Source organism: Callionymus lyra, chromosome 8 (genome assembly GCF_982586985.1).
Source record: "Callionymus lyra chromosome 8, fCalLyr1.hap1.1, whole genome shotgun sequence".
NCBI classification, from domain to species: Eukaryota; Metazoa; Chordata; class Actinopteri; order Syngnathiformes; family Callionymidae; genus Callionymus; species Callionymus lyra.
The window spans coordinates 21254286-21278349 of record NC_141825.1 but is presented as its reverse complement, the minus strand read 5'-3'; the positions used below and the strand labels follow the sequence as shown (position 1 = coordinate 21278349).

The window sequence follows — 24064 nt, the reverse complement described above, 5'->3', positions numbered from 1 at the left end:
ATCCAGGCCTGCAGTCTTGAGGATCATTTTAATGTTAATATAATCACATCTATTTGTTTATTCTTCCATAAACCTGAAGCTGCCCGCCCTGCCAACTGTCTTCTCAGGCAGAATATAAAATGTTTATTTTTGTTTTTGTCATTGCCACTTAGTTTGCAAAATATTCAATAGTTGGCAGCTTCTATTTTGGCTCGGTTTCAGGAAAAAAAAAAAAAGACTTTGTTTTGGGATGAGAAGTATTCCCGGTGCTGCAGTCACGGTGGTTTACAGGCTGCAGTCGCAGCTGCCGAGCGGTTGTGCTCATTTCTGTGGCCTCAGGTGTCTCTCTGACCTCAAAGTCTTCAGCCGAGCTGAAGGAACGCCACGGAACTCACTGTTGATTCACATTTTTTCCATATGAAGGAAGCTCACCTGACAGTGTTTGTTGTCGCTGAGCTGGTCTGGTCCTCGGGGGACGCCGGGGAAGGAGAGCCTGTGACTTATAGAGGGAAGGAGAGCGAGGGAGCAACGGAGAGAACCTTGTTGTTAGAGTTTGTGACTCTGAGGGGAAATTCATCCTCGTTCGTCACTGAACATCTTCAGATGGATCAGTTACAGCAGAAAGTTGGATGGTTGAACTTTGCATTTGAATTTTTGAAAGTTTTCTAGCATTACACTAAATAATTTCTAAATAGAATTTTATAGGATTGAATAATCTAATTAAATAAGATTACATTTAATTTAATTGATAAATACAATTAATTATTTCTATATCAAAGGTTCTTTTTTTTATAGAATTGAATGAAAAAAAAATCTATTGTTTTAAAAGTGAATGTATTTTTTTTACACGTAGTTTTATATTCTACTAAAAAATTCAAACACCTTTTTTTAATTAAATATTCTTTCAATCGAGGCCTTTTGAAGTCAGCATCAATGCAGAATTATTATGCAACTAAATAAAAAAAAGAAAAAAATATTTCCTATCCCAGTTTTCGTTTCAACTTTTAGAGCTAGTACAATAAACAATGTATTTGATGTATTTGTATGGAGACACATTGAATATATTAAATTTAAATTAAATTGTATATTAAATTATTTTTAATAAAAAAAAAAAAAAATCGATTAATGCTTTGCATTAATGCATTTGCATTAATACATCATTTTGATGAATCAACAATGACATGTTTAAAATGAGCTTTATTTTATAACTAAATTAATTTAAAAAGATTGATTATCTGTTTATTAAAAGGTTGAATTGAGTTGTATTTATTCATATAATTAAATTATTTTTTACATTGAAATGTTACATTTTTTTCATTGCATAATTGAATCATATCTGTTTATTAAAAGGTTGAATCGCTTTAGATTTAATTATTTAATTTGTGTATTGAAAGCTGGATTTTATTTTAATTAATAACTATAATTACTTTTAATGTTTTATTCAATTGTATACAACGAGCTGCTGGAGAGAACATTGTTGATGGAAGCATCGTTTGTTTTTCTGAGATGAAACTCATCCTGGCACTCGTTTATCACTGGACGTCTAGTGATAAATAAATAAAAAATCTGCATCTTCTCCCGCCTCAGTTTTTTTCGCCCCAATAATTAATTTACCGCATCTATTTCCGGCGTCAGGATGTGAACATGCGACACACAAACACATGGAAGGATGATGTTATTTTTATGACTCCTCCGCTGCCACCTCTCCTTCACTGGGCATCCTCTCATACCCATTAATCATGAGCTCCGTCGTATTGTCAAGCCTTCCTTCCCCCCTTTCTTTCTCCAGCCCGTCACTTAACAAGCTGTGACACCCTGACAGTGACGTGTGCGTCGCTGACGGATGCCTTGCTGCTGCCTTCAAGTACTGGCCTACGATCAGATCCTACTTCTCTTCTGACCCCTCATGTAAAAAGAGTTATTTCTATGAATCTGGAGTCTCCATGATGAGATGATTTACTGTGAAATCGCATCATTCTTTCGCTGCTACGACAAACAGCGGAGTTGTTTATGAAAGCTCTCACCGACTGTTGGTTTTCTGCTCTTGTGTGTGTGTTTGTGCAAACAGGCTCAGTGTCCCTCAGTGTGTTCCTGGTCTCTCTGGCGGTGACGGTGTGTGCCGTGTGGCTGGTGGCTCTGTGCGGCGTCTGTGGCTGGTGTCAACGCAAGCTGGTGAGTACTTGCAAAAAATACAGACTTTTTTTTTTTTACACACAACTTTTTTTTGTGTGTGGTATTTTGCACTTTTGATGCTATTGTCGATTGTTTTCGGCACTGGTGAAAAAAGTATTGGAACTAAAATAACATGTAGTTGATAAGACAACATAGTGTGGATACTCAAAAAGCACTGTATCCATTTTTTTTTTTACTAACAATTAACATTGAAATATTCACATCATTTCACTTGTTTTTTTTACTCTTAGAATAGAATAGAATAGAAAAGCTTTATTCATCCCCAGAGAGGAAACACACTTTTACAACAGCGCAGTTTAAAAAAATAAAGTGCAAGGAAAAAAATAAAAATAAAAGAGATAATACAAAATAAAATAAAAAAGATCTTAAAAATATACAATTATTTACAAAATTAGAAATTTAACACTATTAACAAAATAGAATAGAATAAAATAAAATAAAAATAAAAACAAAGAAAGTAAAAAATAAAATAAAACACACGAGAGGAAAAACACACTACAGGATTAGCATCAGGATATTTAAAGTTAAATATCCTGACACCAGTTGGGATGAAGGACCTTCTATAACGCTCCGTCCTACACTGGGGGTTAATAGAAATAGAAATAGAAAACGTTTATTCATCCCCAGAGAGGAAACACACTTTTACAACAGCAGCAGCAGGACAATGAAAATAAAGTGCATGGAAGAAAAAAAAGAAATAGTAAAAGAGATAATAAAATAAAATAAAAATAAAACGATCTTAAAAATATACAAATTATTTACAGTAATAGAAAATTAGCACTATTAACAGAATAAAATAAAATAAAATAAAATAAAATAAAATAAAATAAAATAAAATAAAATAAAATAAAAAAATAAAATAAAATAAAATAAAATAAAATAAAATAAAATAAAATAAAATAAAATAAAATAAAATAAAAATAAAATAAAATAAAATAAAATAAAATAAAATAAAATAAAATAAAATAAAATAAAATAAAATAAAGTAAAATAAAAACAAAAAATAAAAACACACGAGAAGAAAAACACACTACGGATTAGCATCAGGATATTTAAATACAAATAAGGTAAGGTAAGGTAAAGTAAAACCTTACTGATAAATTGTTAAATTGTTTTTTCCAATAGCCACAGAATATATTTGTATGTGTTTTAATTCAATTGGATGTTAAAGTTCAACTAAAGTGTTGATTTAAGTTTATCTGGACTCTATTGTATCATCAGTATGTGTCTGTTTGTACAAAACTCTCTTTACAATGAAATATCGACATAAGAAAATTATCTTAAGCCCCGCCCACTGAAAACCCTTTTTTTTCTGGAGATTAAATCTACTTTAATATAACCACACCCACTCTGCTGTGATGGATCAAGCATCAAGGTTTGTCACTGGGCGTCATCAATCCCGGGAAGTCTCCACTTCCAAGTGACTCGTTGTATAAACGAAGCGGGGTGTGATTACAGCTGGCTGGAGGAGAAGTGAAGCCATTATTATGTCATAATGGACTCTGCTCTCATAACCTCTTGTTTGCCAAGATTTCAGACAAATTAATTAAGTTCAAAGCATGATGAAGGACCAACTGCATCTTGGAGAGGAAGACTTCACAATTTGAAACATGAGCGTCAGAAGAGTAGGGTTTTCACATTAGTTGATCTTTAAGGACTTAAGAAGGCTCTTAAGAAGAAGACACAGGTGTTTCCCAGACGCATCCTGCCTTAGGAGAACCTTAAGATGAAGCCAAAGAAGCTTCATAAGAAGCTCTAAGAGGACTTTGGTTGTTCATAGAAAGTCCAAATGTTTGATGCAATACTTTGTTTATTGGTTTGAAAATCCTTATAGTGTGTTTTCTTGTCTGGTTCTTAAATTCCTACGCCCTTGAATGCATCATTCTCGTATCACCGCAACAAAAGTTAAGGGGTGTTTCTTCCAGTCTCATATTCCTACATGTTGTTTTAAATCAGTGATTAAATGATAAAGGATGAGTTTAATGTTGTTTGAGAGATAAATTAGACTCACAGATGTTATTTAACGTTGAATTATTAGTAATGGTAGTAGTATAACCCGTAAATACAGATGTGTGTGGAAATCTTAAACGTGTAACTTAAGAAAAAGTGTTTTGTTTTTTTTGACAATTATTATTAACTTTATAAAAGTTGAGGATATACATTTCCATTTTGGTATGTGAGCATTTGGTCACTAAGAAGGCTGTTAAGAGTGGGTCAGCTCCATCTTACATGTCCTTCTTAGTGAAAGGTCTTCTTAAGATCGACTCTGGGAAACACATCCTTCTTTCATAGTTCGTTCTTGAGAGCTCTCCTAAGACGATCGTAGTCTTTAAGAGCTTCTTAACCAATCTGGTGTGTTTTCTATGCTCTGAAGTTTTTCATTATCTTAAAGAAACACTTTATATCTCAACATATCGTATTGTATCGTGAGGTTGTTGCTAATACACACCCCCTAGTGGAGAGAGTCGCTTCTTGGGCTGAACCCTCATGACTTCCTGGAAGCTGCTCATCTTCTGACCTGACAAAAACAACCCTCCTCATGCTGTCATCCCTCCTTAGCTGTCACATGTGTAGCAAAGAGAACAAACAAGCAATGAAGAAATGTGCTGAGAACACAGTTACGCAACAATGAGTATGAAACGGAGATGTCAGTTCAACGCTTGATAAATCAAGGTGTTACAAAACAAACAATTATTATGTCCATACTGAGCCTAGTGCTCCCATGTATGTTGTGTTTGATGTGTGTTCTTAGAAACAATTGAAAGCAATCTGCGATACATGTTGTCTCCTGACATTAACACGAACATTATTCTTATTCTTTATTACATTTAGTTTCGTGTCATACGTTTTTAAATCCTTCTGTTGTCTCGGGGTCAAGGTTACTCAGAGCCCCGAAAACAAATGTGTTTGTGGTGTCCCTTGTGTTGTCTCTGGGTCAAGATAAACGACCTCCACCACTGTATATGGATTTCTGGAAGCCATGGAGGTCGTTCATCTTGAACCAGAGACAACACAAGGGACACCAAAAACTATTGCAGTTTAGTCTTTATGTTGCACGGTGCGCTTTATGAGTGTTGTTATGAATGTTAAAAAATAATTTCCTCAAAGGGGTGAAATCAAAATTGTGCACAAGCTCAAGCAAAAACACGAAATAAAAAAAAAAACAGGAGACCAGGGGCTCGAGACGTACGAAAGAGGGGAAAAAATAACTGTTCAGGGATATCAAGAAAATGAGGAACGAGGGAGCGATTGGACTCATAAAAACACTGTCTTTTCTTTTTTCTTCACCTTCCTCAACAGAAATATTAATAAAACACCTGATATTCCAAAGCAAGCGTGGAGAACTGCCGCTGTCCATCCAGTGCTGGTCACTGTTACCCAATCAGAATACACCAAATTATTAAAAAGAAAAACTATAGGAAAATTATTTTTTAAAAAAAACCTTCCTATGCACTTAAGAAAATTTAACTTTTAGTTTTTTATAAAAAAATATACATATTTTATCGGGAGCGCGGACAAAGTGTAGCTTGCTACCAAGTGAACTAATCCATCTGTTGAAATATTGTGAACGTTTACCCTCATGTATGGCAACCATAGTGTTGCTTAATCCAGCCCAAAAAATCCCACTTAGAGATAACACTTCTCCCTCACTCTTCCCACAATATACGATTGGATGAGTTACATAAACGTGATGTCACCCTTGACCCCAGACTCATCACTGTTGATGAATATTTTCCAACTAAAAATTAATAAATAATAATATATAAAATAAGATGTAAAAGGCAAGAATAGAAAAACACCAAATTGTAGGTAGGGCAGCGTCCTAGCGCCCTCTATGGGCCAGCACAGTTAATCAAGTATCATCAGTTTTTCTGTGAGTCAAGGATGTAGCGACCAGTCTTTGGAAAGAAGCTAAAAATCTGCCTTTTTATTTCTGTTTGTCAATATATGACCTTAACAGTGTAATACATTGAGTTAAAACTTTAGAAACATTGTAGAAAAATAAGAAAATAATCACTTTAAACTGACATTCACTAACACTAACGTCTTCTTCAGATGACAGTAAAATATTCATAAATAACAGCCGCTGTCACGAACAGTCGCTCGACTGTGTACTTTTCATTTCAGTAGTGATTTGCCTTTTCTTTCAAAGTCGCTCAGAGGGAATTCTGTTGAGAGGTTTGGGGTTGAGCCAGGATTTCTCTCGGGTATTCACGGCTGCTAGGAGGCCACGCTGGAGAGATGGTATCTCAGTTTCCATGAGGATAGTACAGTTTGGCTCAGGAAGAGCTTGTGGAGCACAGACGACTGTTCCCTCTGTGGACCATTGATCAGCAGAGAACATGTTCACTATTTAATATTTACACACTTTCATCATGTGAAAAATGTGTAGCCAATGAATTGTTTTCTCAACGTTGCCTCATATTTGGTTGAAACCACGGATGTGTGGATGAGAAAAATTAAACGACTATTAAGTGTAAATAGAGCAACATTTATTAATAAAAACCCCCAATTATTATTGAGTGTAAATCAAAAAAGTATTTTTTTATTATTAAAAAAACTAAAGTTTTGTTTTCCTTTAAAAGAAAAACCCGTTCCTTATTTGGTATAATATACTTTTTTCTTTATCATACTTGACGTTTGAACTTTTCCTAATCATATTGAACTGTAAAATATAGAAAGGAATGCGTAAAAAGATATTAAAATAAAATGTATTTCATGGAAATGGAGCCAACGAGTCACCATCAGGAAACAATGATGGATATTCTTTAGGTTTCATACTGTACAATACATTTTTTTGCAAATATAAAATATACACAATACAATAGTCTGTAAATCAGACAAAGTCTGATTTGTGTTCTGTAAGTATAATTTGGGGATAAAATGCATACATTTTTTTTGGCTAAGAGTGGGGGAAAAGTTTACTGCCCCCCTGTGGCGTGGAGCGAGAACTTACCATGCAATACAGACCACAAGTGATGGGATGATAAGGCTTCATGGAACAGTTGTGTAGTGAAGACACTGTATCATGATACAGGAAAGGCCACTAGATGTCACTCTCTTCTGTTTAATCTTTGACTCTGATCCACCAATTCAATGAAACCTGAGAGTTCCAAACTGTGAGCGACATCTAGTGGCCTTTTGAAGACACTGTATCATGATACCTCATCAGCTGTTTTACAAAGAGACCTAACCCTATTCAAAACAGTTAAAATATGAATTATTAATATTTAATTAAAATGTTTTTTATAAAGTAAAGGCAAAGCTTGAGCAAACAGACCGATCATCTCTTGGTGTCGTCTTAATCTTCTGAAGCTGCTTCCATCTGGGTCACGACCGACGGGGATACGACCTGAGAATGATAGAATTATAATCATGACATTAAATGTGATTGATTAAAGCACAGAAGCCTCTCATTAGGCTGTCGGAGAGATTCTAGTTAGAGAGACGGGTCACCTGTTGAAGCTGTCTCACTCTCTTGTGTCTCTTTATGACTTTGATACACCAGGAAACATTCAATTAATGATTTTTAAATAGTTTTGGAAAGAAAAAGGGATCATGAAATGATGTGAAAATGACACGATTAGATGTAGTTTGGATGTCGTGACTCCATGAATTGTGGCGTGGTTTACGATAACTGCAGTAAAGCGGGTCAGAGGTGAACACAAACTAGTTTCTAAAGGATAATAATATGGTGGATGAAGCAGCCAAAATATATTAATTACAATACTTTGGAACCCGACTGTGGGAGTGAGCTGCAAATAGAAAGTGGTGGGTGAAATTCCGAGTTCCTGCTTGTGTTGTTTGTTAAACGACTGAAAAATGTTCATTGCAAACTGCTCTCGCAACACTCTACGAACAAAATGTGTTAGTGATGCGCCAATCAAACTCAACTGCCATGTGTCAGTCTGAAAAAAGTGTATTCAGTAAATTGTGGAGCCTATCCCAGCTCCTTAGGGTGAGAGGCAGGCGACACCCTGAGCAGGTCACCAGTCTGACGTAGGGACTGTTGGGAGTAACTAGTTTTTGCAGTAAGAAGTGCAGTAACTAATTGTTTGTCTTGTACAAAGGGTTGACGGTATGAGATATGCGTACATTTTTACAAGAGGCTTTTTTTTTTTTACTCACACAGGATGAATAAATGGAAGTTTATCTTATTAGTCTTTTGAAATAAATCACCAATGACTTTAGTTGTGTAATGTTTGTTATTGTTCTTTAAAGGTTGCTGTTTGTTTAAGGGATTTACAGTGTTGTTACGATTTCATGTTTTTATTTAATAGCTTTATGTGACCAATAGTCAAATAAAAAAGATGACTTTTGTGTGTTTTTAAGTTCCTAGGATCAATAAAATCGATTAATCACAGCATCCAAACTTACCCTGGTCCGTACACATTTTCCATTATTCATTAAACAGTAAACGATTCTATATCTAATAATATATGAAATTACAGATTAAGATTCAAAATGATGGACGACGACTCAAGGTCAACTTGACCCACAGATAACTTAGGGTTAAGGTTAAATATCGAATCTGAAAACTTGTTTTGCTTTGTAAAAACAACACAGGAATAGTTGTTGTAGCATTACAGAATATACAAATAAAATATCACAAATGAAAAAAAAAGAGCTTAATGAAAAAAATACAATAAATGGAAATAAAACAAGAGACATTACCATTAAAAGGCATATAAATAAATAACGAATAATTAATAGAAGACATGAAATGTAATTAAATAATACTGATGATCAACACAGCAGACAAGCCAATAAACTTCCGTTATCAGCTTTTTTCCTCACTCACTCACTCACTCACTCACTCACTCACTCACTCACTCACTGACTCACTCACTCACTCACTCACTCACTCACTCACTTATTCATCTACTCACTCACTCACTCACTCACTCACTCACTCACTCACTCACTCACTCACTCACTCACTCACTCACTCACTCATTCACTCACTCACTCACTCACTCACTTATTCATCTACTCACTCACTCACTCACTCACTCACTCACTCACCCACTCACTCACTCACTCACTCACTCACTCACTCACTCACTCACTCACTCACTCACTCACTCACTCACTCACTCAAAACATTTGTTTTTGACATTTTTACTGACTTTTTCTTTTATTTTGAGTTGTGTTTTGTGGTTATATGACATGATATGACTACAGTGTTGTTATTGGTATCAGAACAGAGGTGGTTGTAGCTAAAATCGATGCTGGATAAAATGTTGTGAGCAACAGTTGCTTGTGTGTTTGTTAGCTTGTAATATCTTCGTATCGTGAATGTAGCTTCTCGGAGTAAATGGGCCAGAGTGTGTCTCCTGCTCGCCTGCTGTGGAAGAAAGTAGTTCTACTCGCGGCACCTCAGGAACTCCCCGCGGGCCGCGGCTGTAAATGGATCCTATTTCCACTCAGCACGATAGCATAGCGGTCGACGTGAGGCTCCGGCCGTGGGGATGGAGGTTGTGATATATTGACCCGTTGACCCCTATATCAACCCTCCCTCACTCCCAGATGATGACGTCTTCATTCACTGGCTTCCTCCAGGTGGAGGAGGATGTTTGCTCATCTCTTTGTGCTGCTTGACCGCCTATTATTTGGTGTAAAATCCAATTAATTCTCTGCCCGAGTGTGCAAAATAGGTGTGACAGAGATGAAGGCAAATGATGATGACGATGAACTGGTTTGTGAATCTCCCTGTTTGCTTTAATCTTGATGTTGCTGTGCATCATTATTGTCTTGATGCTGTACTCACAACCGCTGTCCCTAAAAATATCACCTCACTTTGTTCTTTTCATCTACATTTCTATGCCTGCGCTGCATTCCCACAACACATCATTAGACACACGCTGTCCTTGTTTTCACCCACTATAGCCTCGCTCTATAGGTTTACCCTGAACCTTTCCTTTGTGATTCAAATGTAGATTGTGAAAGATTGTGAGACCAAAAGATGTTTCCGGCACAACTTTGTGACCTTCATCAAAGGTCCATATAGACTTTATTGTAACGGAAGCTAAGGGACTGGGGTGACAGATGTTGACAGTAAGAAAAAAATAAATGCACAATGAGGGGATCAACTCAAAAAATGACAGATAATTGTCAACCCTTCTTATCGTTTTATTTAAAACCTTGAAAGCTTTGCCAGACTGAGAGTGATGAGTTAGAGGTATTATCAACCCGTTTACGTTACTCAAAGTTTAGGTATATTGTATATATTTTATTAAGACTGTGGAGTGTGTGGGCGGAGGGTTTTATTCCCTTTGTTTTCATTTTTTATTTCATTTAGCGTCTTTGTAATTTTGATTTTGTTTTTTTTTACGTTGAAAAAAAATAAATTACAATCAATGTTGTGTATTGTACATTGTGATCTAATTTCCAATAATAAACAAAAGGAATAAGTGATTATTTAATTATGATTTGTTGTAAATTTAGGTAATTTAAAATACCTGTTAAAAGTCCACCATGACTACTTTTATTTTTAACTGAAATGTTTTATTTTTCCCAGATAACTTTTTGTTATAAATCAACATTTTTGACTCTGTCATTTGTTTGGTGAAAGAATACAAAGAGATAATTTAGATAAATCGAGCCTCAAAGAATAAAAGGACAAAGTGCTGGAGAAAAACACATTAAACACTCTTTCTGTTTGGTTAATTCAGATTTAAGTGAAAAATAATAACATTTAATCTTCGTCGTAAAAGTAAAAAAAACGTTTTTAAACTGACATGGTTTGTGTTGCACACTGCATACTAACAACCAAGTAGTTGGATCAGGATCATAAAATTTTTTTTTTCTCTATCTCTATCTGCATTTGTTACCCCATTGCGTATATATATATATATCCCTTTTATATACATTCATTATATATACTTTTTGGAACATTTATTTATTCTGTTTATATTATATTTCACTATTTATAACTTATTTATATTTATACAATCACCCTATGCTGTGTTTTTTAAACGGTTGCCAATGGCAAAGAACTATGTACAGTATGATCTCTATAAACGGTAATTTTATACAAAAAATGAATGGCTGGTTATATATATATATATATTTATATATATATAAATATTTTGCTCACATCTATCTAATTAATTACATTTTATTAATACTCAGTAATCATCACCCTTTATGTCAATTTATTTTCTTTTTTCTTATTGAGTCATGTTTTTAACATATAAAAATGATAATTAACAGTTCTCTCATTTCACAAAATGTGTTGATAAACATTGGATTTAAATTTTAATTAAAAATGAAAAAATTCTACTTGAGTTTCCTTTGAGCCGCACAGCACCTGAATCATCTGCTGTCTGACGCTACAGGTTTAGAAATGCTTTCAACAATCAAAGAAGCAGGAAACAGAGCAGCTGAAGTAACCATTGCCACATCTTTGTATTAACGAGTACAAGCCCAGAATTGTTTATTAGCTCAAGACTTTGATGGCCAAACGACTTCAAAACCAGAGAAAATAACGACCGTTTCATTATCAACTGTGCAAGTGAATTAAAAAGGTTTTGTGTCGACATTTCCAACTCATTTATTTGCAGCGATACTCACCCCATAGAGCGCTCTCGGCATATTTGTCCAGTTTGCTCAAGGGGCCCGACGATGAGGGACATAAGAACCTCGGAATTTCATCAACTCTGTGATGGAGGCAGTGACTTGTGTCTTAATGAACAGACAAATAGACTTCATGGGCTGAATGCTATAACAGATATGAGGATGAAAGTAACACCCGATGAACAGAAAACCACGATTACTTGTAAATAAAAATGCATGTGGAGTTGTGGTCAAAGTATTTCTTCAATGACATTATTGTGTATTCTTAGAGGGCAGTGATTGTGTTGTACAAACCAGCTATAAGTTACTACTGCACTTTTAAAGATGAAGCCAAGGTCTGTTTCAACCCCTTTTCTAAATAAGTATTTGGCAATGTCAGATGTCACAAGAATTTATGTTCGCCTGGAGGGGCCTCGTGTCAGATGTGTGTCGGCCGATGCCAGTTTAGCTTATGATTCATAGGTTAATAGACAAGTCATTTCAGTCGAGCATTTAGTAGAGCATATTTAGAAGGTTGTCATGTGCATCCATCCTGCAACTTTCCCACTCGTGTCGGCAATTTGAACGTTTCTCTCTCGCGTCGCCGGCCAAGTCTGTTTCCTATTGTCATTATCTCCACGGATCTATCTCAGCGGTAGTTTTGAAAGATCGTGGGAGTTGCGAACTCGCGGATTTTAGCATAATGGTTGAGTTGCGCGGATCATTTATAGTTGATTGATTTGTTCCACAACGATCCGTTTTCCAAATGGTAGCAGTGACTGACAGCAGCGTTCATTATAGACCACAGAAGAGTAGTCGGATGATGTTTTGTTTTGTTGTTAAAAAGATTTTTTCAGAGGCATGACAAACGATACACAACAGAAGCTTTCCTGTACTCACTGAAATTTGAGTCTTGACCAGCAATATTATGACTATACCTGGTAATAATACTTCCTAGATCACGGGTGAGGAGTTGCTTTTCTCATTATGTACCTTGATCATCAAGCCAAAGAAGAAAATACTCGCCAAAGGACAAAACAAGCAAAAAAGATTTGGTTGTGTTACGTTTTAGAACGATAATGATTGAGTTATATGAAATAATAACTATTGAAAAAAAAGATCAGTCTATTTGTTTTATTAATTACTGTCAACAATTGCCCAGGTCTGTCCTAAACCATTGTGATACTGGATACAATTCAGTTTGATCTTTGACGTAAGATGATGCTAACTCAGCTAAAATCATAGCCAAAGTATCTAGGAGATAGAGTTTCTTGCCTTCTCTTAAAAAAAAACTGAGTCAGACTATCAATCAATCATAACTGTATGGATATTGATAAACCAGTATATATAATGTGTATATCACACATAAAAAAAAAATCACTAGCTTTTTCTACCTTGTAAGAAAACCTCCTAGAAGTACTCTTAACTACTTGTTTGGCTCATAACGGTTTCTTAACTGCATTCCTTCTACAATGTAAGATGATCTCTAACGTGAGATGATGCTAACTCAGCTAACATCATAGCCAAAGTATCTTGCAGATATAGTTTCTCGCCTACTGGCCCTTCAGAAAAAAAGATTAACTGGCACAAGGTTATTGATGGACACCTTGGTCCGGTCATAAAACACCTCTGTCCACAGCTCAACGCGGCAACAATTTATTACCGATCACGGCATATCATCTATCGCTGAGGTTGGTAATTAAATTCCCAATGGGGCCACATTAAATACTTAGGGCCAGAGAGGCCAAACAAAAAAGCTGAGGAAGAAATGGAGGCGATAGATGATGGGAAACACATTTTTAAAAATAAAAATGATTTATATATATATATATAAATATATATTAAGTTGAACTAGTGACGATAATTACAACATACAATATACAATGTTTTAAAGGGCAACTAATGTGAAAAACCAACGTTTGAAACATGCGAGTCAAGAGAGTTGAAGTCTTTCTCTCCAAGATGCAGTAAGTCCCTCATCATGACCATTTTTAGAACTTATTACTTTATAAAGTTCTCACTCCTACTTCAGCCAGCTGTATGCACGCCCTGCTTTGTTTATTCAACGAGTCCATTGGAGGTAGAGACTTCCTGGATTGATGACACGCAGTGAACAACCTTGAAGTTTGACCAATCATGCCAGAGTGGGCGTCGTTATGGTTAACAAGATTTGATCTCCCAAAAGGGTCAGTGGGAGGGGCTTAAGCACATTTAGTAAACATATTTCAATGAAAAGAGAGTTTTGTACAGACACATACTCATGAGTACAATAGAGTCCAACATCTATTTAAGACACACTTGAATCAACACATTGTAGTAACAACACATAAAAATACAAGAGCATTATGAACAAATGCACATGCTGTATTTGACAATTGTGCGTCAGAGATTTTTCTAATATTTTGACTCCAACTTATTGTGTTTTTAACTCTATTTAAAGTACATCCATTTTATAATTTTGGTCCGATTATACGAGGGCGCCATGAATATCATCTATTTCTGTGTGTAGAAACAATTACCGAGGTCTTTTGGATCAAGATAATTATGTCGTTATTTCAGCTTTACTTCATTGAAAAGTTCATCCTTTTCTCTTAAAACACACCCGGCCTAGAGAACGCTGACGGCGAATCTTCCACCAATTACACACTTCCCTCTGCAACAGTCACAGGTCAGGAGGAATAATTAAAGTACATTTTGGCGTGGTGATTTAGCAGGCGATTTTTAATGGTGCACTCCTCGCTAATTATGGAGTAATGTGGATAATATTGAGCGCGCCGGTAGACACTGGCTGCTAATTCACAGCAAACAAACACAGCTGGATGTTCGGAAGGCAGCGCGACGCCAAGTGAGACGGACATAGGTCTGCTTTTATTTGCTACGTCGCTTCATTTTAGGATTGAATGCTTGTTTAATAGTATGGAAACTGGTTCAGTCGACAGTTTAAAAGATGTATTTTGAACATAAAGATCCTGGCTAAAGATTGTGGAACAGACGGAGGATGTGTGGTTACCTCACTGTCAGAGGAGAGCGAATAAATTAACTTTATTGATCAGAACAGTGCACAGTGAGTTCGTCAGGATTTTATTTTTTCCCAAGAGCTGGAAACGGGCAGAGTATTTGAAGCTCTTGGCTCCAGGAAATGAGAAATATTAGGCTCTCTGCCCATTGTGCTGCGTTTGACTCTTCTCCCACTCATCCATGCCACTCAAGACTTCCTTTACCCCACTGTTTCTCACCTGTTCCTACCTTTCTTCTTCTTCTCTCTCTCTCTTCCCATTCCAGGTTTTCTATAATTAGCTCGCTCCCCTGTCACACGTCTTTGTCTTTCCACCTTTCTGATGAGATTCAAGCGTCCATTGAAAGATGGTTTCCTCGCATGGTCGCCAGCATGGAGGCGGTCGAGCGTGAATAAACATGTGGATATGGGTTCGGATGTCAAGTCTCACACAGACTCACCTGCTACGTCTGGTTTATTCTTCTCTGCATTGAGCTTTTATAGAAGACAATAATAAAAATTGTGCAACCAGTATTTTAACTTGAACATGTCACTATCAAGACGTCACCAATGCTGGATGATTGACATCGACAGATTCTCAACTGACCTGTCTGTCAACCCATCTATGCATCCGTCTATCCAACTATCCACCTATGCTTCCATCCATCCCTCCTTCCATTTAATGCTTTCTTTCATCTACCCAGCATCCATTCATCCATCCATTCATGCATCGGATAGATGGATCGATAGACTTTATTAATCCCTCTGGAGATCTCCTTGGGAAATTGGGTTTTTAGTTCACAGCAGACAGTATTTTAATAAAACATGAAAAGTAACCTGCAAACAAAAGAACGAAGTGCAAGGGGGGACAAAGTGCAAATATTAAGAACATGGATCAAAGGAAATAACGCAAAAAAAGGATACAAAGATTCAAATGGAAAGCAAAATATCATCCTTTGACTCTGCTCCCGCCTGTCTGTCTATCCATCCACGCTTTCCTCCATCAGTCCATCAACGCATCCGTTTGTCATTTCATCCATACACCCGTCCATCCATGCATCCATGCATCCATGCATCAATTCATCGATGCATCTATCCATGTGTCAATCCAACAGTCCGTCCATTCATCCATCCATGCATCTGTCATCCATCCATCCACACATTGGGGAAAATAAAGATTAAATTGAAAGTAAGTCTTAAGAAAGAGAAACTCCACCCTCAAGAGGGCCAGATTAATAAGGGCAAAGGGCTGCATGTGGTCCCTGGACCCAACTTTGCCCAGTTCAAAGTAAAGAGCAAAGCTGTTTTAGGCTGCGATCATCATAACATATGGACGTTTAATCTTTGTGTAAACTCAACACAGTAAATCCACATTTTACATGCGGCTGGTTAACAAGATAATGTGTTTGTTGACTTCTCCACTAGAATCCTGCACTGGTTACGTAATAGCAGAGCAACTCTATGTACTTGTGTGTGAGTGTGTGTGTGTGTCTTTATGTCATCTGTGCACCACAGGGCGGTTGTGGGTTTTTATCTCTGCAGCATTATGCCAACTTTGGCTTTTGTAACTGTTCCAACAAAAATCCAATATCTAGAATCTGACAGACATCAGGGTTATCTGAAGCTCATTGGTTCAGCTGAGACCGTTGTGATGATCAATATGTACACTTTGGACTGACGACGATTTGCATTTCCATATGCTATTTTTGAGCTGTAAATGCATCATGAATGTGAGTCAGTTCTGCCTCAGTGTTGTGTATATTTCCTCTCTCCCTGCATCGAGTGTCATCAGTGCGCGGATGAATCGACAAAGAAGTCATACAAAACAATGGAGACAAAAGACTCGACGTACCGCTGACCTGGATGATATATTCTGTCCTTCCTTAATATTGATCAACGTGAGGGTTGTACACAGGGTCGTACACGGACATGACCGGCTGAATCAGATAATCTGTTTGTGCCACATTACTGTCATTTTGTGTGCATTAACATAGATATTATTTCATTATCTGGAGCATGACAGGGGTGTAATCTGATTACTCGTGAAATCATCTGATACTGTCCACAGTCATCTGAGTCATGGATGTGAAGACTTGACTAGTAACTAAGATTCATTTGAGAAACAATGTTTTCTTTGTTTATTATTCACTGCTTTGATTCAAATAATTTATTTTAAGGTCCGTAAAATAGAACTAAAACTGCCCTGTAATTTGATGGCATTTATACTTTTTAAAAAGAAATATACATCGACTACTGTTGCTGTGAAAAGTGTGTGCATCTTGTTTTTTGTTCAAACAAGATCTGACCGTGTCAGATTAACCACTGGGCCAAACCTGATTCATTCTACTTTTTACTGGTGATATATCACCTGTCGTCCTCTTTTCTGCCTCGGCCAGAAGAGGGTCACAGTCATGCAGGCTGAGCAGACGCATGAAGAGATTCTTTACCACCATGTCAGTGGTATATGCAACAGTGTGTGTCGGATTCGTCTTAGACAGATGGACAGAGGATTTTTAAAAGACCTATTTATGCATCTTTTACTCGTTTTCATTTATAGATAAAATACAGAAAGAGTCTCACAAAGGTTGAATATTTGTCACACATTTTCAAACCGGTCTCAAACAAGAACATGAATTCAAACTCACACCTATACAATTAAAAATAAAATAATTTATTTTTTGTTTTTGGGTGAACTATCACTTTACCTGTAGGGCTCCATATTTGACTCCGCCCACGAAGGCTTAGCTGTACAGCAGGGGAGCTGATGTGTCCCAAACATAAGCTCCAGTTGTACACGAGCCAAACTTCAACATATGCTTGAATATAAGTCGCTGCTTCAAAGTGTCTTTTTTAATCTTACTTTTTCGGGCACATTTGTAAAGAATGAAGGACGAAAATGTCATTGTGAATATCGTTAAAACATTTGTGGTGATCTGCATGGTGTCGGCCGAGAAACCCTGACTTAAAAGAAAAAACCCCTTCATTTCCATGGTTACAGCAGGCCTGCTCAGCGAGTATGAATTCATGCAGGAGCGTGACTTTCTAGAGGTTCCTCTCCAGTGGATTACAATAAAGTGGCAATTGCCATGTAAATCTCGGGGTAGAGCGATTGATAATCATAGTCAGGAATGGCTCTCCACGCCAGAATTGATTTGACTTTGATGAGCATAATCAGGAGAGCATCAGGTAGAGGACTGGCGGGTCTCATGAAATTAGTATTAGAAAACATGGCTAGAAAAAAAGAGGCTAACCTTTTTGTCTCTCTCTTCTGCTGTCGTCCTGAAGGGGAAGAGGAATAAGCCGGGAGTGGAAACGGCAGACACTCCAGACTCGGCGCGTGGGCGAGGAGAGAAGAAAGCCATCAAGTACGTGCCTGGTAACTGGTCGTGGTAGAATAATGTGATGATAATGAACTGGGTGGTTTAACGTTCCCCCGGGTACGCCTTTGAGACAAATGTGGCTCTCAAACGAGACCCGTTGTTTCTCAGGACAAGCAGAAGCACGAGCATGTTTGGCCAGACATTAAATGAAAGGTTGGTGATTTAATCTGTATAGATTCGATCTACATTTTATTACCTTCAGAGCTTCTTGGCTGGCCGAGTCTGCTCGGGCACTTATCTTATGGCCTCCATCTGTAAGTGAAGGTCTTTGGAAGGCTTTAAGAATACACGCCATACAGTTAAAGCTTTTAGAGCGTCAGTCTCACAATGTTTGTTCCCTGAAAAAGAAGTAGCAGGTCAGCAGGAGAAAGTCGTTTTGTAAGTGCAATCTGTTGTGGGGTGTTTTAATGAAATGTTTTAAGGAGCATTGGTTGTACTGACCATGTCGTGGACTTTCTAACCAGCTCCCACAGAACCATCGGTGTGCCTGGTTGGTCATATCTGCTTCTGATTTCTCTGTATATGCAGTCTCTGTGCTCCAGCCGCTGCTGTGTAACTTGTGTGACATCAGTGATTCTGCTCACCTTCCCTCTTCCACTTCAGCTCACTGCAGTTTATCTCTTTGCCTTCTGTTTCTGTGTGCAAATCCATGCCTTCTCACCGCTCACACGAAAGATGGGAACCAAGATCTCTGAATGTTCAATTCCATGCTGTGAGAAATGTCATATGATGCCGTTCGTAACCATCAGATATTTACCTTCTTTTCCTCTCACCGCCTTTCTTCTTCCTAAACCGAACCTCCATGGTGATTTGTCATGTTCAGGTTGAGCAAAAAAAAAAGAAGCCTTCCATTCCATGCAGCTGTGAGAACTCTTCCTAAAGCCGGGCCGTCGCACCATGTCCAGTTGGAGGGGGTTCCTGTTTCCAAGTGCATGGATGTGTTGCTCTGACTTGTCTTTTTCTTTGGTCACAGTGATCTAGACAGAGACTTTTGGAATAACAATGACAGCAGCACAGTGCAGCAGAGGTGGAGTTCCTATCCGCCGAAGGAGTTCGTATTAAACATTTCTCCTTATGCCCCATACGGAGATCCTCGCCTCACACTCAAGTGAGTCTTGGTCCAAGGCTGGTAAGAGACTTCCCCCCCTTGAGCAGGGCTGTAATGAGGCAGGGGCATCACCACCACCATGCTTCCTCTTTGATTTCCCCCCTTTTCCTTCTCTTTTCCCGTCCCTCTTCACACCAGCCTGCCAAATTCATCTGGAAGTCATTACTCCTGACAGCTTTATTAACCATCTTCATAATTGATTTGGCTTCATGGAGAATCAAAAAGAAAATCTGATAAAAATAACCTCCACCATTACTTTTTGCTGCATATCCCAACACACTATTGTCCTAACATGCAGACCCATGTTGCCACACTCCAGGCCCTCCACAGTGACTAATGACTAGTCATAATCTGCTCGGTAAACATGAGTAGCCAAAATGTCAGACACGCAACGCACAGACCACGCGGCAGACGCTCGTCTATGAGTGCATCGGGCGAAGCGGCTCTGCAAGTTCCCGCAGGCTCACTTTCTGCTTCTCACCTTCTAATGAACGCCCAGACGTACGCTCAGTTGCCCCCCCCACTCCCTACAGCCCTGCCGGCCCCACTAACACCTGACCTGTAACCTGCAACCTCTTTCCCATGGAGTGTAACCATGGAGACAGACAACCCTTGTTGTCGTTTTTTTTTCCTCCCCCTCCGAAGATGTTAAGTGGAAGTCACCTCTGTAATCAGTGTCTCCCCGTCCTTCCCCTGTGTCAGCAGCAGTAGCTTGTTGTGGAGGGGCGGGCGCCGACCCTTGGTCCAGTTTGCGATGGGTTTGCCAGTGTTCATCTGAGGTTTCCATTACTCTGTGATCATCGGCTGTTTCTGCATTTACACATGGCTCTTGAAGCACATACGTCATGGAAGTAGTTGGCCATAATTCAAAACACAACATAAAGTTTAGTTAAACAGTCCCACCAGGATTTTATTTTGACCCATAGTTCAATTTGATGATCAAATCATGGTTTAAATCAGGGCTATTTAACTTAAGGACCCACAGGCCAGATCAATCCTTTAGGGTGTTTGGACTGGCCTATGGCCTATTCACCCATAAGCAATGAATATGTGAATAAGCTGAAGGAATAAAACCTAAGGAGACGCTTGGCTATTCCAAGACTTTCTTGCCCCGGCAACATTGTCTTTTCCTGGGGGGACCCCAAAGCGTTCCCAGACCGGCTGAGACATAGTCTCTCCAGCGGGTCTTGGGTTTATCCCTTGGTCTCCTACCCATTGGACATGCCACCTCACCAGGAGGGCCCACCAGTAGGTGTCCTGGAGGGATCCTAATAAAATACCCAAGCCCCCCTCAACGGTTCTACTCCAAGCCTCTCCGGGATGACCTTGATCTCACCCCACCTCTAAGAGAAAAGCCCAGCCAGGAGAAAAGTCATTACGGCCACTTGTACCGGCGATGTTGTACTTCCAGTCACTACCCATCGTTCGTGACAATAGGGGAGGGTAGGGGGACATGGATCTGTATTTAAGTCCTAAATGATCAATATCACTATGTATCTTTTTTTCCTGTTTGTGTAGCAAACAACAGAACATAGTGGTATATTGTTTGATTATCCCACAGGATTGACAGCCTTCCGAAATTAGAATATTTAAATAGCCCCGATCTAAATGATCAAATATCTGAAACTTGCCAAGTAGAAACCAATAAATGTAGAATTCTTCACAACCACAGTCATATTTTTGTTTTGTTTTTCTTTTCCTTGTCTTGGGGAATTAATCCCAGACAGTCCAAGTGAATCCTGGAGGGACTGGTGAAAAGGTCACAGGGCACGATGGTGGTCTTTGAATTTTAGACATCCTGCAACCAGGAGCAAGTCTGACTCTGACTCAATACTGGTCATGTTGATGAGTTTTTGCACCGTGCTGGAGGAAGAAAACAGCATTGTGCTCATGGGTGAAAAAACATGATTTACTGTCTTACAAGTGACTGAATATGATGGCTGTACGAAACCAGAAGAAAGCGAGTTATGAGGAGGGCAATTACTTTTCGGTGGAGCTACAGTAAATACACTGTTGTGAGGGGCAATCATGTTTTCTTCAAAGTACACAGGCTGGAAAAAAAAGAAAGGTAATCGGGACACAAAAATGAAAAATCGGTAACCCAGTACAAACCTCATGTGAAACTTACAGTATTTCCTTTATATAAAAACTATATATATATATATATATATATATATATATATATATATATATATATATATATATATATATATATATATATATATATATATATATATATATATATATATTATCACAATAATTGTATCTGTATAATCTGATACATTATCAGCATTTGAAATATTATTGACAGACGGACACAAGATTGCTGGATCCAGATGCTAATCCATAACACCACAACATCTAATAATCCGTTTCAAAAAATGTGTAATATGTTAATGGAATGTTTTGGTTGGTTATTTTGCTTACTGACAGACAAATGTTGAGCCTCCTTGGCAGAGGTCATAACAATGGATATCCGTGTGATTTATACTACAGTATATATAGACCTAAAAATGTACCTGAAATAGATAAAGTTAATGCTTTCAAATGTAAACTATTAAGAAAACACAACAACATCTTAAGAAACTTTTAAACATTTACTGGTCTCACACTGCCCTCGTAGGCCTCAAAACTGTAGGCAAAAGGCCACATGTGGCTCCAACACCACAGTTTTAAAGCACCCTAAAATAAAGTAATAGCAGTGACATTAAGATAGATGGGTTGATGTATAGATTGACTTTATTAATCCCTCTGGAGATTCTTATTTTATTTTGATTTATTATTTGTTTTATGAAATATTGCTGTGAAATAATTGCTGTATTTTCTGTGGCTATTGGAAAAAACAATTTCCAGAAGGAGACCTCCTGAGGGATCAATAAAGTTTTACCTTACCTTACCTTACCTTATCTCCTTTGGGAATTTCAGTTCCAGTTCACACAAAGTTTTATAAAAACAAGAACAAGAACAAAGTGCAAACATAGAGAACATAGATCAAAAGGAAATACCTCAAAGAAAAAATAATACAAAGAGAATATCATCATACTTTCACTCCACTCCTGCCCCCAAATTCAGAATTATAAAGTCTAATAGCACGAGGAATGAATGAGTCCCTGAGTCTATTAGTTTTGCATCTAGGAAGGAGCATTCGTGCTCCATCTGCTTCTCTTCTCACTTCAGAGGAACACTTTAATCTTTATGTAAAGACTAAAAAAAAAATTGGAATCTCATTTAAGAGCAACTATAAATATAATAAATATAAAAAAAAACCTGGCACAAGCTAATTAGCTCTTAGTATTTTTCACTTTCTATAAAGTAGCCTTAGAAAAGTTTTACGTTCTATTGTAACTTATGAAGTTTATCTTAAAGAGGACTACTACTTGAAAACAAGGGACTTGATTATGATTTATCTCCGACTGCATGTATATTATTGTAGTATTTGTAGTGAGCGAAACAATATGCAAGTTTTCGTTATCAAAGCAAAAGCTATAATACCATCAGCTCCACTAGTTTTCATTATGGTTATAGTAAACTATACCTAATGGTTTTTCATTCAAACCTCCACAGAGATGACAAGCTGCCATATTTCTTGGGCAAAGCACCTCTACTCTGAGGGAAGTTGACTGTGAGCCAGGATTGATCTGTTAACATGGATCACTACCGTCTGGATTTATGACACGGTTTATTCACGTCTCCCTGCTTTAAATAAAGAGGCGAGACCTGCTCGATGAACGACGGCCATGCCAACCCCACCCCAACCCGCGTCTTTTGTTTCTTCTGCGGTGTCACGCCGGCTGTCGTCCTGATCGATGGCCGGGGCCACGTGCGCTGTCAGGTCAATCGGTCAGTATTAAACGTGAAAGGTGACCTTAAGATATGAAACACGATGTCGAATCCGACGCACCTCTGATCTTGAACCGACTCGTCCAGACAAGTCTTTTGTTTCTGTCTCCAGGAGTGACGAGGACGATGCATATTCAGAGGGAGTAGTCATGTCACCAGAGGGCACTACTGTGCTTTCTTTTCATCAGACGTACAGAGTGACATTTAAGACCCCCCAAAATGGTTCAGAACAGGATATGAGTTTTTTTGTCCTCCAGGTTGACAGTGGTCAGTACCAAAACCCAATAGTCTACATGACATGAACTGTCTCTTCTTCATCATAGCAGTTACACCTTTACATTGTTTATGATAAACATTTTTAAATAACCTTTGGCTTCACTGTCTTTAGGTACTGACCACTGAAGGACGTCTCACAAGAATATTTCTGTCTGTGTAGATTCCTAACACAGGAAGAGACACCCTGAAACCCTCCAGATATTTTTCCCTTTCTTTTAGCGGTAAACTATTCTCAAATCCTATCCTATCCCCAATTTTTTTTGCCATAAAAGTCTAAATAAATATGATAATTTGCATCTCAGCTGATAAGTGATCTTCCCACATAATCCTTTCTTTTTGCCAATTAGTTAATAATGAAGGCAACAATAATGAATTATTCTGAATCTCGATCTGATTAGATGTGCCACGCTCAAATACTGATCTTGTATTATAATCATATCTAAGTAAGAAAGTAAGTTATGGTTATTTGTAAAGCGCCTCTCTAGACCAGGGTCACAAAGTTTAACAATCAAAAACAATGCGCAGGTAAAACTATATATTATAGGAGGTCAAGACACATAAGTCAAACACAGGAGTCCCAGAATATCAGATTAAATACTTCACAAACAAAAATGTCTTAAGATGTTAATTGATTCTTTAAGGAGTCAGTAGATCATCAAAAACAGAGGGAAGGAACAGCCTGGAAGGAAGTTCAACTAATGTGTGATTTAAATTCGTCTTAAACAGATCCTAGGT

At 37.8% G+C, this 24064-nt stretch overlaps 1 protein-coding gene across 3 annotated transcripts in view; it reads left to right on the top strand.

Annotated features, from left to right (window-relative positions):
• The window catches only part of syt7a (synaptotagmin VIIa), a 116255-nt gene that overhangs the window by 51192 nt on the left and 40999 nt on the right, over positions 1–24064 (top strand). For 2 of the 3 annotated variants that reach the window (XM_087798217.1, XM_087798216.1), the window contains exons 2-4: positions 2048–2151; positions 18011–18090; positions 19079–19213. In XM_087798217.1, coding sequence (XP_087654343.1) covers positions 2048–2151; positions 18011–18090; positions 19079–19213 — 319 coding nt within the window. The remainder of the gene's footprint in view (positions 1–2047; positions 2152–18010; positions 18091–19078; positions 19214–24064) is intronic. The other variant, XM_087798218.1, reaches the window with a different exon arrangement.